The 16,251-nt window shown below is 45.7% G+C and overlaps 1 protein-coding gene across 1 annotated transcript in view; it reads left to right on the top strand.

Moving 5' to 3' along the window:
• The window catches only part of LOC144147089 (uncharacterized), a 293,400-nt gene that overhangs the window by 118,827 nt on the left and 158,322 nt on the right, over positions 1-16,251 (top strand). Inside the window, exons 12-13 of the mRNA XM_077679136.1 lie at positions 10,275-10,399; positions 13,355-13,517. Of these exons, the coding sequence (XP_077535262.1) occupies positions 10,275-10,399; positions 13,355-13,517 (288 nt within the window). The remainder of the gene's footprint in view (positions 1-10,274; positions 10,400-13,354; positions 13,518-16,251) is intronic.

Below are 16,251 nucleotides of genomic sequence, written 5' to 3'. Positions count from 1 at the left end.
TGGTTGGAATGCAGTCTCTTCTAAAACTCCCTGTCACACCACAAAATCCTAATCCAGTATAACTTAAACAGTTCACAAACACCGTTCACTGTTCCGTTCAAAGTTTCCAAGTGTCCACAGTTCTCAGACCCCAAAGTATCCACCTGAACACTGCACGGTATAATTCACACGATATGCTAAACACCACCACTAATAAGCAGGGCTAGTCCCGCCGTAATTGTTCCCGAAAACGTGACACCTTCGTGCTCTGTATCGTCCCTTCTTCGTAATCTTGCTGTACTCCAACAGCCGCTCGGAGACCGCCTGTCCTCTTCCCTCGCGTCCTGGGCTAACCCTGCCTTTGGAGAAAGTTTGTAGGCAAACGTTGCCGGACTTGACATATCTTCTTGCGTCACTTTGCATGCCTGGCCAAAAGAAATCTTCAGCAATGCTCCTGATGGTTTCACACATCCCTCGATGGCCTTCCACGATGTTTTTGTGCGCTAAAGCCAAAAGCTCCTGCCGTACATCTTGAGGTGCGACGAGCTGCATGACTACGCGTTCTGTGGAAAATAGGCATCTTCGGTAAAGAAGCCCGTCGAGTATTTGGAACTCGTACATGATACGGTTTCGTCTCCATTCCGATCCCACGTGTCGGTAATAACCTTGTATTGACGTATATTGCTCCTGTTGCTTTCCTAACTCCCTAGGGGTAACAGGTAACAGTCCGATGGCTGGAACTTTAAATGTGGGTTTTTTCTCTTCTACCCTTGTCGACCGTTTCACGGCGGCTGTTTTTGCTTCGATGTTTTCTTTGTGCGGTGAACTGCCATTGTTCTGTTGGAGTACTGCTCTACCAATGTCGGAACTGCTTGATGTTAGAACTTGCGTCCCGTCTGACCATCGGGGATGCGGACTGTCAACGTTTCGGACACCCGGAACGTTTCCTAGTATTAGGTCGTATAAGAGGTTGTCCAGACACTTGGCGGTAATCTTTCCAGAATAATATGGCGTAGAGATTTCTATAATTGCTTCTGGCAAGCACGTCACAGTACTGTCAACTAAAACAACATGTGACTTCTTTCCGATCAAATCTTCATCACGTACCAAGCTCCTTCTAATCAGCACCGTGTTAGCACCACTATCCCTCAATATCGTGATCTTCTTCCCTTGGACTACCCCCTCACTGATTGGCATTCTGTCCCTATTGTACACCGCCGTGCATGCTCCTACTGTTCCGACTTCAACTACTTTTGCTTGAGCATCGGTCGGTCGTTGCGCTGGTTTTGACTGTGCAGACACCAAGCTCGCAACTGTGTCTTGAGGCTTAAAGCGACAGGCCTGAGTGCTGTGCCCTCTCCTATCGCAGACTTGGCAAATCAGGTCAGATTTGGTATCTTCAAGGTTAATTCGGCAGTCCGCGGCTAAGTGACCGATGCCATCGCAGAGGAAGCGTCTCCTACTACTCTGTTTGGTGATGCGGAGCTTCCTCAATTCTTACGCGTTTCCTCCACTTGCCGGCTGTTCTTGTTCATCAGTCAACTTAGCAAAGTTTTTTAAGCCCTGCGCCTCGAGAAAGCCATCAGTTGAGTCAGCCAGGTCGTCAATAGCTTGTAATCTCTTCTCCTTTAAAAACACGAATAAATTGCGATTACAGCAATTCAAGAACTGTTCGGAGACAATCCAATTTCTGATAGACTCATAGGTCTTCTCCGTGCCGGAGAGTTCCATCCACCGATCGAAGTAATTGCTGATTCGTGCAGCGAACTGTCGACCAGTTTCCGCGTCTTCTGGTTGGCAGCACCTAAACTTTTCTCTGAAACCTTCAGCAGTCCAGCGAAACCTCTCCAGTTGCGCAATCTTCACCTTGTCGTAGTCGTGTGAGTCGGACGCTGGCATTCGGCCGAAGACGATTAATGATTCGCCTGCCAAACACACGCTCAAAGCCGTAGCCCATTCTCACTTTTTTCAGCCCTGGCCAGTGGCTATCCTCTCAAAACGTTGCGGGTAGGCATCGAAGTCATTTTGCTTTTCATCAAAAGGTGCCACCAACTTTTTGGGAAGATCTTTGGGGCTCGAGGTGATACGGAACCTGATGCTTCTCCAGTCTGCACTACTGCCCCCTGCAAAGCATATTCAGCGAGCTGCAGTTTAAGTTCCAGTATTTTCTGTTCCCTCTCTGCTCTTTCCTGCTCGCGTTCGGCTCTCTTCTGCTCCTCCTGGGCTGCTCTTTTGTACATTGCCAACGCCTCCTCCTTCGACAAACCTAGCGCCTCGGTAAGGGCTAACAGTTTTTCTGGGTCCATAATCCACCTGGCTGAATTGACAGTGACAATGAAAATTGATGGATCCTGGCAGGCTCGCCAAAATTGTCACGTCAATTCATCCAGTGGACAGGATGCACAGAAAAACCGTTTAATTGACGAGGACTGTCTTTCGGAGCACACCACAAGTATGTAAACTTCTGCCTTCTACGTAAACAATCTCTCTTCTTCCTCGTCTTCCTCTACCTTGTTCTCTCCGGCGTCATTGCGGGGTTGATCTCGACTCATGACACTACCCTCCTCTTTAAGAGTTTTTTCTCCAAAAAACTCACCAACCTCCCCTGGGAAGACCAGTAGTCACTAATTCCACAACCGCTGTTCACTTATCACGCAGTTATTCTTCACCGTCACATTGTTCTGCCTCACATTGTTCACCATCACGCACTCCCTGTTCACAATCAGCGTCCCCATGGTTCACCATCACTTTTTATCACCGTGCACTTCCCTGATGTAGCGCACTATTCACGTTCTGTTCACACAATGTTCAGTAATGTCCCAACCAACCTACCAGCGTCTCTCTCACACCACGTTTCTCATACCGTTCGATGACAATAGATCACCCCCATGAACACTTCTCTATGTATACCATAATTCACAATGACAGACGGGTATGCTGTTTCGAAACCATCTTCTTTGTAAACACCACTGTAACGAATAATTTACCCCTCTATAAATCCACCAGTGCTTCTATAACTTAATATACCACACCCAGTACTGCACTACAACACAATAGTCGTCTTCCCAGAAAAGTTGTCGCCATGTTTGAAGTCTCCTGTTATGGGAATCCCGTTTCATTTTAACTTTTTTCCGCCGCGTCCATTCAGAACTTTTGGCTACACTGTCACTTAGATTTTCACAATGCGTCCCCGTTTCTTGATCGACATGCGTACAGCCCGAACACTTGCTAACCGGTACTTTTCGAATGCTATGCTTCTGTGCTCTACACGGAAGACACCTGAGCCACTTTGCCTCCTCCACATTCTCGCTCGTTTGAAAAAGCTGGCCCTTTCGTTCAATGCCATGCTTTCGAACTTGCTTACTCAGTGCTTGCAAGCCTTCTTTGCATTGCATCAATGGCCCATGCATTAGATACCGGTCAAACGCGTGAAGTTGGTGCTCTTGCACGACTCTAGACAACTCGGTCCCAGGGCGCTGCCTTACTAGGTCATAAAAAATGGTACTCTCCTGTTCTGTTTTGGCCTCTGTAACAACCTCTGCCCCTGAGCAGTCCACTTGATTGTCCAAGGACGTCGCTCTGTCCTGAAAGACGAAGTTTTAAGTGCAATGCACTTCTTAAGCGACCCTGAACCTGCGTCCACCGGCGATGTCCGCGCACGTGGAGATGGGCGCGCGCAGCCTGGCCGCTGACATGGCACATACCCACGTGGGGGATTGGTCAGGAATCTCCTCGTCTACCTTGGCAACGGGGGGAGATGGGCGCGCGCTGCCTGGCCGCTGACATGGCACATACCCACGTGGGGGATTGGCCAAGAATCGGGCGTCAGAAGGGCTAATGCACCTGCTTAAAGGAGTACTGACACGAAATTTCAAAGCTGAGATCCGCTCTAACAATCAAGTACAACGACAACACAAATAGGTGTCTGTGAATAAATGCATCTTTCCTTCTTTGTAGTTGTGTGTGTGTGTGTGTGTGTGTGATCTCTCTTTCGCGAACATTACCGAACCGCGCAAATTCAACTCGTGCATTCGCACTTTCACATTCTTCCCCTCGGGGAAATGCGGGGAATTTTAATCCGCAGCCATAGGCACTTCTGAAAGCACCTTGAGGAAGCTCAAGGTGCTTCCTCAAAAGCACACAGGCATGCGGAGTGGCAGGCACCTTAGTCTCAGTAACGAGTATTTTGGATACTTCTAAACCACAGAAGTCAGGTGTACCGGCGGCCATCAGTCTTCCCTCTCCCGATGTATTCTCAGCATAGTGACCTCCATGCGGCTGGTTTGCTGCCGTTACACACTCACCGTTCACTTCCCTGCGGCTGGACTCCCAGCGTATCCAGAACCAGAACATTCAATGTCTGGCGCTTCAAACTCGGCTTCCTCCTGAGTTAGCTGCAGAAAGCCCTTTTCGTTTTCTTCGATATTTCGTGCGCACTCATCACTGCATGCGATGCGCGTGTCTTGCCTTGCACGTGCGGCGAGTTCGATTCTTTCTGCTAGTTTGTAACTTTCTTGGACGAGGCGCAGCTTTGACTCTAGCCGTTGTATATCTTCTTGCAATATTGTCCTTTCTGCTTCAAACGCCTGCTGCTCTCTGCGACTCTCTTTCTCGACTATCTTAAACGCCTGCTCCTTGTTCAAACCGTGCGTTTGAACTAATGTTAGAAATTTTGCCCAATCCATTCTTCCAAGCAGCCAAGACGCGTGACTGGGCCAGTCCTGGCAGTTACTGCGCCATTATCCTGGAAGGCTCGCCAAATATTTTGTCACGCGTCCTGCCCGACAGAGAAGAAGGAAATGGGGAACCCGGACATGCTTGGCAAAACAGATTTGTCACACAAAACACGCACGTCGAAACCAAACCCGAGTAAAGAAATGGACACGCTATAACAAACTACCAAACAAAATAAACAATGTCCTAATACAACTCTGCCTTACAGCTTCACAACGTCCCGGGAAGATGTTCTACAGAATGTAAAGCTTACTTAGGTCATGGGCTACGACGGGCGAGAATCGCCGTATGGCCGTGAAGAACTGGTGCCCACATTTTGGGGGACTGGCGTAGTGCGACTCGTTTCGGGAGTGTTGCCGTTGTGGTGTCCGTCGTAGCGGAAGACGACGGTTCGACGCCGCTGGCCGAGAACACACGCCCGTCGCCGCTGGAGCCGCCAAGGCGTGGGTTGGCGTAGTGTCGCGAGACCGGAGCCGAAGCGTCGTCGGCCCGCTCCCGTCCAGGCTTGTGTGGCGACGTCGGTGCCTCGGGTCGCGTCACCTTCGGCTTGGCTCTTCAGAAACCCGGTCTCTTCTCGCCGCACCTGCCTCAATCTCTCTCCTTCCTCGTCTTCCTCTACCTTGTTCTCTCCGGCGTCATTGCGGGGTTGACCTCGACTCATGACACTGAACACAAAGCAGGAAGTACATATGCAGCATTTAGCCAGGCCGTTATTACACATGTTGTAAGAGTGGTTTAAGCAGTGAATAATTAATACTGTCGCAATATTTGCTGAACACTGTGGTGGAGGAGATTTTTATGAAGTACTGCGATAATTATTGTTCGTTCATCAGTGTTTTTTGTTTTATTGGCATTAGGTTTGTTTATCAGACAGGACTACGAAAATTCGGGGCGATGAATTGATTTATACACTCAATAGACGTGGCTAGAGATCTTTGGGAGGAGCCGTCACCCAACAGTGGACACAACCAGGATGATGATTGTTATGATTATGATGATGATGATGATGATGAAGCAACTTGAAGCAGAGCACACAAAGCCATTGCATCACGCAATCTATCACGCAAATTTGTGTTTTCAGATGAAAGAGGTTGTGTGAGCATGCTATTCTTGCGGTGTGCAAAACATTTTGGGGCTGATTTTTTTCGGAATGAACATTTACAATACAAACCGCTCGAAGAAAGAAAACGTAACCTCGTTTACGTGAAACATGGTGAAACGTGAAAAAGTAGAAACCACACAGGACTAGCGCTAGCTAGTCCTAGCTAGTCCAGCGCTAGTCCTGTGTGGTCTCTACTTTTGTTCCGTTCTTCCCGCGCTACTTAACCATGTTTCACAGTTCGAAACAACTAGCCCACATTTACGCATTGACTCGTTTACGTATTCGGCTCTTAAACAAATTCATACAAATTTTAAATGTTGATGTGATCCAAACTTACCGCTACCATTTAGTTTTTAAAGCATTGAAATAACTGATAGTTATGTAAGGGCCAGGCATTGAAGTGCAGCAGAGCCCATCGGTAATAGATTGGGCAATTCGAGTCACCTTTTCTTTGAATTTAGAAATTGTTTAAGAGATCGAAATTGATTTGGTAATGTTTTCTTACCAGGCGCTTGATTAATAAAAAATATTGAGCAGTAATTGCGTCGTGCTATAGACAAAAAGCCAACCTACCTGCTTACTTTTGCATCTAACGTCTCTTCAGAAATTTGAGAGTAATTGCTGGTTAACGTATTTTAAAAAGCCGAGCTCTTGAAATTCGGCTTCTGCAGTTTTAAGAAGTTCTAATTCGCATTTTCTGAGCCCACACACTAGATCGGAAACTTACACTTCCCTTTAAGCAAGGGATAGAAGGGTGAAATAATTTTAAAGATATCATTTCTGAATTGATTTTAAAATGGTACAGGGCTTAAAGTGTCATCACCGTGCGCACCCACTCCTCTTATGCTATTTGCAAGGAGGTTGTACTATACAGGTGGCTACTTACAAGCTACGGTGAGGAAGCAAATGACAAATATAAATGGTTATATAGTTTAAGACCATACAAAGATGCGAGTTTTTTTTTTAACTATCCCGGTTGTGCTTTGCGGATTCCCAGTAGACCCAGACAAGGTATCCCTCGGTTGTGCTTGCATGACATTCCAAAGTGGAAAAACGTATTCAGGCAGTAAACACCAATGTTAAATTTAGAAACAAAGGAGTGCAGTATGGAAAGTTGGCATTTTGATTCAGACCCCTATGCCCACAAAAGTTGAAACTCAATGCAGTTTCACATCAGCTGCCCCAAAGCCCTCCCGTATTTAAAGGTAATACAAAATCAGTGCATATACTGCCTTATTTGACATGTGCTTACGTGTGGAAAGAGCTACATTGGTCCGAAGTGGCAGTGTTAGAACGATCGATAGGTAAGCATGCAAAAACACCCAAAAATGGCTCATACAGAAATCCAGTTGTAGATTGCTAGCTGCACATTGTTCTCGCTTGTCCGTTTTGACTTTTGACACCACCTCCTTTCTCCGTTCTTGCGGCATGTCCTTCGGTTCATCCTCAATTTCAGCAATTTGGGATATTTCAGCTAGGCTTTATTAAGGCCTTCTTCATCAAGGAATGGATCAGAGATGCTAGCAAACGAATCAAAATGTTTCTCTTGATCGCCTTCTTGTGTTCTCGTATGGACGAGATGTTTTCCTTGCGCTAGCACGTGCCTCACATGTGAGTGAACGTAACGCGGTTTTGCGCCCTTTTCTTGGAATAGTTGAAGTACCCGAATGGACTGCTAGCCCCCACGCTATCCTGAATCGAAGTTGCGGACTTCCTGATTTGCGCGCACGGGTAAAATCTGCTCTCGATCCATTAGCTTGGCGTCATAGACGTGATCGTTCATGTATTTCGCTTCCGCAACCATGAAACAATTGTTGAAAGCAGGGGCAGCTCGAAACAGTTAGCATTGCTCCTTACGGTGACGATGGCGAAAGCTCCGGGTGGTTGTGGATTTCTGTTTCAATCATGTTCCGCCGGACAACTCGCGAGGTAGGCACCCGCGTGCGTACGCGAGAGGAAAGTGGATAGGCCGAATGGAGAACGCCTTTGGACGCGATTAATTGTGACTGTACGCAGTTTTGCTTGCCTGCAGAGCCATTGACGGTAAGGCTCAATCCGACGCCCGCAGATTGTTCGAAGTCAAGCCCAGCCGACAAAGAACACGTGTCTCTCTATAGTAGTGGAACGCGTTCAACAAATCGGGTCCAAACTTGGCGCCTTCGAGCGCCTCACCGACCATCCCGTTCAATCCGTTGCGTTCGCCATCCTTTTGTACAGGCTCGTTTATAACCGCTAGCAAGTCGAAGTGATACAGTGAGGGAACCAGATGGAGCGCGCTCGGTACCTTCAGCAGCCTTATAATGCGCCGCGAACTTTCCGCAAAAAATTCAGAAAATCGAGGTTACCTGCTTGGTACGCGGGAAACGGACCCAATTGTTGCGCTGAGGGCGTGACGTTAGGTGTCTTCGTCTACTGAAGATTCTGATCCTAGGTGGGCAGTCAGAGCTAGTCCGGGGGACCTGCGGCTGAATGCGATGCTAGGCATGAGGCGACGGTCAAAGCACAGGGTCCTGTGAACGTCAAGCCGGTGGCGGGGCCACTGGCCTCCTGCGTGGCCTTCGGGTGGATCGAACCGGTAACTGGCAAGGAAAAAAGCGAGCATTCGGAGCACCCAAAGAGCCACCCCTGATAGCAGCTTATTGTGTTTTCAAAATAAGAAAGCAGAGCATGACTCACGCCTAATGGCCCAAATGTCCCCGTTTATACCATAGGTTTTTATTTATTTATTTTCAATACTGCCAGTCTCGGGCGAGACCATAGCAGGTGGGCATTCATACAATTTCAGCAGGAACAACAGCGATGGGCCTAACATTGGCCAACAAGCAAAAACAACAATAAACCGTACAATAAAAGGGTATCACACACTTTCACTTCACGTGCAGAACCGCTGAGTTGTGCAGCATCGTCAATGTTTACATAAGAGGAAGGTAAAAACAATGGTATAGACGCAACAATGATGTAGACACAAGAATACAGACAACAATACGGACGTACAGACATGTAAACAATGTAAAGACATAGACATACAAAGTCTTCGCGCACTGTAGACCACCGAAGTTTAGTTACGAAAAGCATCAAATTCCCTCCACCCCGACATCCAGTTCACGCTTCAAAGCAAACGCGATGGCTCCCTTCCCCCCCCCCCCCCCCTCTTTCTTATTTGATGTCCAAGTGACGAGTAGACCGAAAGGCCTCAGGTGTGTCCTCCCTATTCCCAGAGCGGCGACTGTGTGTTTCCCGTTTTATGCCCGCAAAGAGAGCAGAATCGGGTAATTTCGGACCCAACAACAAGAAAGAAGAAAAAGAGAACCACTCTAAAGGTTTATCTTTTCCGTGTCCGCCGCCGTAAGCAAGAGAGGGCGGCTAACTGCGAGAGGTTCTGGGCGGTGTGACGTAAAAGGGACCCTGTACCACTCCCCATAATCATTTCAACTTTTTCCTTTGTTCTCTGGAAGCACTGCGTCAGCCTATAGTTATCGCCAGCGCTGAGCAGTATTCTGTGATTTGTTCGCTGGAGTAGATACGCCTTCCAGTTTGTCCTTTGCTTTTGTTCTGGTTTGTATGGTATGGTACCAATAGTATGATACCAATTGCGTTAGTAACTGCAAGAGTTACTGCCTTTCTACTAGCCTTTTGACGAATCTAGCTATCAGGACACGGCAACTACGTGAGCCTCGAAGAGGGCCTCGAAGAGGGCCTCGAGAATTTCACGGTTGTAGTTCATTAGGCAGTGGTTATTGGAGTTCTATAACAAAGACTCGAATCCTAGGGCCAAGGTTACATAATTCACTGGGTAACTTAACTTTACAAACGGAAACAAGGCTCTACAGTTACTGTAATTCATGCACTCATGTTGTAATTAATAACCAACTGCGCTATATGGTTGCCGAAATTAAAAAAAACGACAAATTGAAAACTGGCGTGTTTAAATAATTTTATTCTGATTTTGTTCATTTGCTAAACGGTTATTTCGAACTATAAATAATTATGACGTTAGGTGGCGAGTTGGGCGAGTTGGTGTACTTGCATCTTGGGGAACAGCGCGAACTAACAGGGACACAAATAAGAAAGAAATGAACAGGACAAGCGTTGTCCTGTTCACTTCTTTCTTTTTTGTGTGCCTGTTTGCGCTGTTCCCCAAGATGTAATTAGGACGTCCTTTGGGCACGCAGTAAGTTGCGGGCACTTAATGGTTTTAATGAAAATAGAGAGATAGGACGATTTACAAAACACTGAAATATCAATATTCAGGTACGTGGCATCTCGTGTAATCGCCCCGTATAACCGTGTTGTGTTTCGCTTGTTGGTGTGTTCGTTTTTGTTTTTGAAAACCACTCTGACGTTTCTTTGGCATACCACACTAATTCATTATGAGCGTGTTTGGGCGTACGTTCAGATATTTTCAGCTTAACAATCTTCTGAAGGACACTTTCATCGTTCGTTTCTTTCCAAAAACAAGACGCTTCTGCACGCCGCCTGCTTTGCCGGCAAAATGGAGTTGATCAAGCTAACCCTCCAACGCGGTGTTGACCTCGAGTGTGAAGACGACGACGGAAATAAGCCCCTGCACTACGCGGCTCACGGGTAAGTTGTATTCATGTTATATCAGGGGAAAAAATTGATGAAGATAGGCTCGCAATCATATTAAGAATAAACATATTTCCGAACCGCCATAACACTGGCAAATAGCAGGACAGTAGCGATAAGACCGTACAAGAACTGGCTAGATGATGTTCATACAGCATGCTATCGAAATTTTAAAATGTCGCGGGAGCAAATCAATCGCATGTATTTGGCCAAAGAGTTTCAGACGTGCTCTATACTTCCCGCTGGTTTTAAAACTTACAGGAACAGCTGTTTCGTCGATAAACGTTACAATCAAGATTGAGACGTAACTTCACAGCTGCGCATTGCGCGAAATCGTAGGCTCTTCTGACCCCCCAAAAATTCTCGGCTACCCAGAGATCTCCTGAGTATGGAGCAAGCCGTCTCATGGCCTTACTAAACTGCCAAGTTGTAAAGAATAAAAAGAATAGATGCAGCCAGAAACACAAGGGAAGCAAGTAAAAAGCATAAGCAATGCCTTATGTCCGAATAAAGTCTATCAACAATTACGAAGGCATCTCTTTTCTCAAGCGAGGTCAAGGCGACAAATTACAATCTCAATTGTTCCATTTCTTGCCAGACATTTCTGGCACATTTTATAATTAAGAACGAGTTTTGTGGCAGAATTACACGTGGCCACAGTAAAAGCAGAAAACAAATAAAGATGCTTTGTTTGTACGATGAAAAGGCAGCGCATGCTTAAGAGAGCACCGCGTTTGCAAGTACCCAACAGCAAAGCAAGCAAAAATCAAGGCACAAAATACATAAGACACGATTACTGGCGTAACAGGACGAAGGCATAAAAAGGGAACGCGGGACGGCGTTCGTGGTACCGTAGTACATACTAAACGCTTCTATCCTGTGAACCTATAAATCATAAATACCTGGCGTTACGCCACGATTATATGGCGCAATATCACCCGCATGAATTATATACATTTTTCTGGACGCTGCTTGAGATACAATTAACGTGGCAGGCACTACAGGAATCCTGATTAGTATATTTACCGAAAGTACAATCAAAGCTGTTGCTTGCTAACGCTTAGTGTTGCTTAATTACTTTTTTTTTGAGAAGTGCGGCGACAAGCTCTCTCGTGGTTGCAGACTAAATATACGACGCTCCACCACTGTCGACAAAGCGTGACATATAGCGTTGCAATTTAAACACTAACGTTCATTCATTTGCTAAAACAGTTCACAATTTATGGTAGCTACACTACTTGGAAAATCCGGAACCAAGCAGAGGTCCGTTAATTCAATGCGCATTTGGTTATGTACCCTTTTTAAACAATAGTTTTCACACGAAATGGTTTTATTCCGGGATTCATGAAGATTTCACTTACGTCATATCCGTCACGGAAGTAATGCCAGTACAACGAAGCAAGGAGCCTGTAAAGGGTGCACTCCTGCCCACAGAATCTTCTTAGGGGGAAGCAACCTTTAGTACAAATAGGTTCGTTATCCTTCGGGTTGTTCGTTTTCAGGTTTTATATTTTAAAACGAAAGTTTTATGCCCGGATGCAACAAGATTTCACTGACGTCATATTCGTCACGGAAATGACGGCAGCGCACCATTGCAGAAGCGACCCGCCAGTAGGACGTCGGTCGCCAAGCCCACCCGCAATACAGCCGCTCAGCTGCAGATTTCGCTGTAGATTTCACTTTAGTGCGTTACCGATTCCTACGACGGAGGAATCAACCACAGTTTTTTTAATTATTTTGTTACCCCTTCCCGTATTACGTTATGCAGCGAATTGTTACAGTCACCAGCAATAGTAACTGGAACAATTTGCGCCCTGCACCTACTAGAAAAACATATATTTTGGCGTTTTTGCGAATAAAATTGGTTGGTACGATATTGCCATCCTCGTGAAATCGTAACAACGGCACTTTTTTTTTCGCTGGACAGCCCCGTAACAATGAAGGCCTTTGTTGAGCCACTGACATGCTCTTAAAAAGCGCTTGCCAAGATGTGGTTCGGTGTGTTAAAAAGCCATTGCAAATTGAACCAGATTCAGCGGGTTTAATGCATCTTTACTCCCTATTAAAATGTTGGCCGAGTTGCAGAAATTGAACCAAAAGAACTCTTTAACTTTAAGCATTCGGGTAAAATTACAGACTAGACAACTAACGTTGCTGGACTGGGCAAAAACTTATTTCTCGAGAGATGGGGAAAGTGAGCCTCATATTTTTAATTAGAACTTTAGAGCACAATCTTGTCTGTTGTGGACTGGTAATTACAGTTCCGATAATCGCGGTATTACACCTGCGGGATCAGCTGTGGAGACGCAACGATCATACAAAATAAAGTATCTAGTGGACCCGCCCCCGCACATGGCTATCTAAAAAAAAAGCAGTAGAACGCACAAAAACTGGAACTTGTGGGCAGACGGCAGAGTGGCGAATGCTCTTCAATAGCGGAAAAGTGTAGCATGCGGGGAGCAAAATTTTGCAGAGTTGGTTACTTTAAGTTCGAAGTATATTATATATTAGTTTAAAGTGGCACTTTGTTTTTACCCTGATTAGCATCAGTAATTTGGAATAACAGTGGGATTTATCAGGTTTGAGAGTGCTGAACACTTCAGTGCAGGCTTCCATAAATAAATCAGCGTGGGAATTCTGTTTCCTAATCTCGTTTCAAAAAGGCCAGTTACAAAATTTTGCTACTTTACTTTGGTGAAACACACTTTTGTGGCCCCCAAAAAATTTTCATATCAAACCATAATTACGCAATTTGAGGCACCACAATGCCACACCATAGACTAACAATTGTTTACAGTTATTGCCCGCTTTTTATAGGCCTTCCAAGCAACGGTGCACTTAGGCTCAATATGCAGTTTCCAGGCCAAAGGCTTGATCTCCCCCTAACGCCGTCGAGACTGATTTCTATGCTGCGTACTTTGTTGTAAATGCCTATTATTGTGCGTTTTTCAGGAACCAACCAGATGTAATAAATTTTCTACTAAGCGAAAAAGCGAAGATCAACGCTACCAACAAGCATTATCACACAGCCCTCCAATTTGCAGTCAAAGAAGGTTACTTGAACTGTGTGCGTGAACTGACAAAGCGCCACCTGGAACTTGATCCGGACATCAAGGTACAGAACCACTTGTATAACCTTTGTGTGAGACGTTTGTTTCCTGTTTACAATGTCCAAACAATTCATGTCTTCTGTGCTCACGATTTATCTATTGGATTGGCAGTTTGCCACCTGTCTTCCACGTGAACGCTCGTCTTTTCGAGAAAAAATCGGGATATATATGAAGCTCTATAGCATAAGTATTCGTTTTGAGATGGCTGATTACAGAAGTTGTATTTCCGCGTCTGCGACGTTACGTTTTCCCCACGTGGTCCAATTATTCCCGAGTCTTCCATTACAGCGCACGTCGTATTCCAGGTGCTATGAGGTGCAAGGTCCAAGCCTGTTTATCAACAAACCAAAGCAAAAAAAAACGGCGAAAAAGATGGTGATAATATTAAACAAAACATGCACCCTAGTGGGGGTGTTCCAGTTCTATTGTAGGCATAAAGTCATCACCATGCATAAAATGGACGCACTTCCTTCCTTTATTGAGACACTTCTTTCAAATTTCGTTGGTGCGGCGCATGCCGCAATATACTATATTGCCAATACCACCCTGTGCAATATGGTGGCGCCCACCTTACCGACCGATTGGTTTCACAATTTAATCAACGCTTCCGCATTCACTGCATCATAAGGATTGCTTGGGTGCCCTACAGATTTTTTTCAATCCATGTCTCGATAACACTCGTAAAGAGTCGTTCAAAAACATTTACGGAGAAGGTTCTGCCTTAACGCGAAAGCTTCAATATGAAGAAGTCGAAATATATTGTGTAGACACGTGCAGACAGACTCGTCTTTACCTTACGTAGTTAAATGCTTGAAGACGTGAAATAATAAACGTATACGTAATGTTGTCTGTGGTAATTCAAGTCAAAGGAAACGTGCATAAATTCAGAGAATTCTTTGGTATTGAACTTGAACTTGAAAATTCTGAAGCTCCTTTGCGCCGCTTCTACAATTTACGATCCTTGTGTTATTGACGGCATTGGGAGAACAAGCCAATTATTCTCGCTTCTTTATTTTTGTATAATATTTGCTCCTGCCAGCGCGCTGGTGTAGACAAAAAAGTTATAGTTTCCTAATTTGCTGTTAAGATAGTTAATATACTATTTAGTTTCGGTTTCGCGCCAATCAAGGGAGGTCGCTTGATTAGATACACCTTGGTGTTTTCATTACTTTATTTTCGGTTTCTTACTTTTATACGTCATGGTTTTGTAAACTTTGCTTCAAAGATCGAAAAATAAATAGGCGAACTGATATATCTGGTGATCAATCAGTAACGAAGATTTCTGTTTGTGTAGTTATATATTTTTTGCAGTCAAATGCATTTTCACTTTGTGTGCGCAGGCAATGCATGTAAATATATATATACATATATATATATATATGTGCGCGCGCGTTTGCGTGTGCGTGCGTTTGTACACGCGTGTGTGCTTGTGCATGTGCGTGTGCGTGCGTGTGTGTACACGTTCTAGCACCTCTCTATGGATCTTTTCGACCTGGTGCTTACGCGCGCGCTAAACCCTAGTACGCTAGGCGTAATACGCACATGAGTATGCTTCGTAAATTGTTTAGGCGCGAGCATTCTACTCCAACATTTTTTAGTTAAAGGAGCCATGAAGAGAAAACACAAGTTTGGTTCATTCGAAAGATTGCCTCGTTAGAACCATAACGACACCACTTATAACGCAAACTTCGCTCAAATAAGCTACATAATTAGGAAAAAAGGAAATGACCATGCGACCCACCAGCTCATTTTCCGCAACAGAACCTATGATGTCACTTGAGAATGCTCTGCGATTGGCGGAGGCCGGCAAAAGCAAACGCATGTTAGGCAGGGCTTACAGTTTGCATAGCGAGCTAAATGCCCGTGAAACATACTGCACATTCTTTTTATGGCAAAGAACGGTGGAGTAAACGGTTGAAGTTCCGAACGAACACGCAAGCGTGTATGCCAATGCGTACGAAACTACCGTTGGCCGAGCTCGACATCTCGCCGTTGCCACCGTCGCGCAGACGAATTTTCGGGTTCAAGGCTCTTCGGGGCCAACAAACCGTCCCAGCACGCACAGCCGCGACCTTGCTTGATATCGTAATCCCTTCACAGGAGGTTGGCCGTCATATCGCCAACCAGCAAAGGTAAAAATAGAAACAAGGGGAGTAAGGAACACGGAGCAGCCACGAGATAGTGCCACTCGTCGCACAGGTTTCGTTATGGAGGTCGTGTTGGCTTGCTGCTGCCGTTACGAGCTCGTTTACAGTTTACAACCACTGAAAACTTCAGTTTGTTCGAGTACTTTACAATGAAATTTCGTTGCTGTGTTTTGAAATACCTATGTAGTACGGGCCAATCGTCGAGGGAGTGCGACATCCCCGCCGGTGAGATCTCCTTTCATGTGCTGCCCAACGACGAACCTCGGCCGGCGAAGCAAGTGTCTACATTTTGTGAACTTTGCAAACGGAGGAGAAAGAGAGCTAAAGGAAGTACGAGTGTTCTCGCGTCATTTCCGAGGAAGTGATTAGGGACCCGGATATGCTGGCGCTCGTCGTCGACTTCGTCAAAGCGCTCTGACCTTGGGGAAAAAAATTGCCGTAGACACCGCGCATTGACGCTCGAATCTTTCTGGTCGGAGCAGAGAGCTCGAGCGAACGGCTTTCCATACAAAACACCGGCCAACTGGCATAAGCGATACTGCTAGTGAAATTGAAAATACGGCACATACGTACCAGTCTGTATTCGTCCGTC

The sequence above is a fragment of the Haemaphysalis longicornis genome, unplaced genomic scaffold, assembly GCF_048455015.1.
Source record: "Haemaphysalis longicornis isolate Haplotype H1 unplaced genomic scaffold, Haemaphysalis longicornis Haplotype H1 scaffold_7, whole genome shotgun sequence".
NCBI lineage: Eukaryota > Metazoa > Arthropoda > Arachnida > Ixodida > Ixodidae > Haemaphysalis > Haemaphysalis longicornis.
Note: the sequence above shows the minus strand (reverse complement) of the source record. Positions and strands in the feature narration are given on the sequence as shown.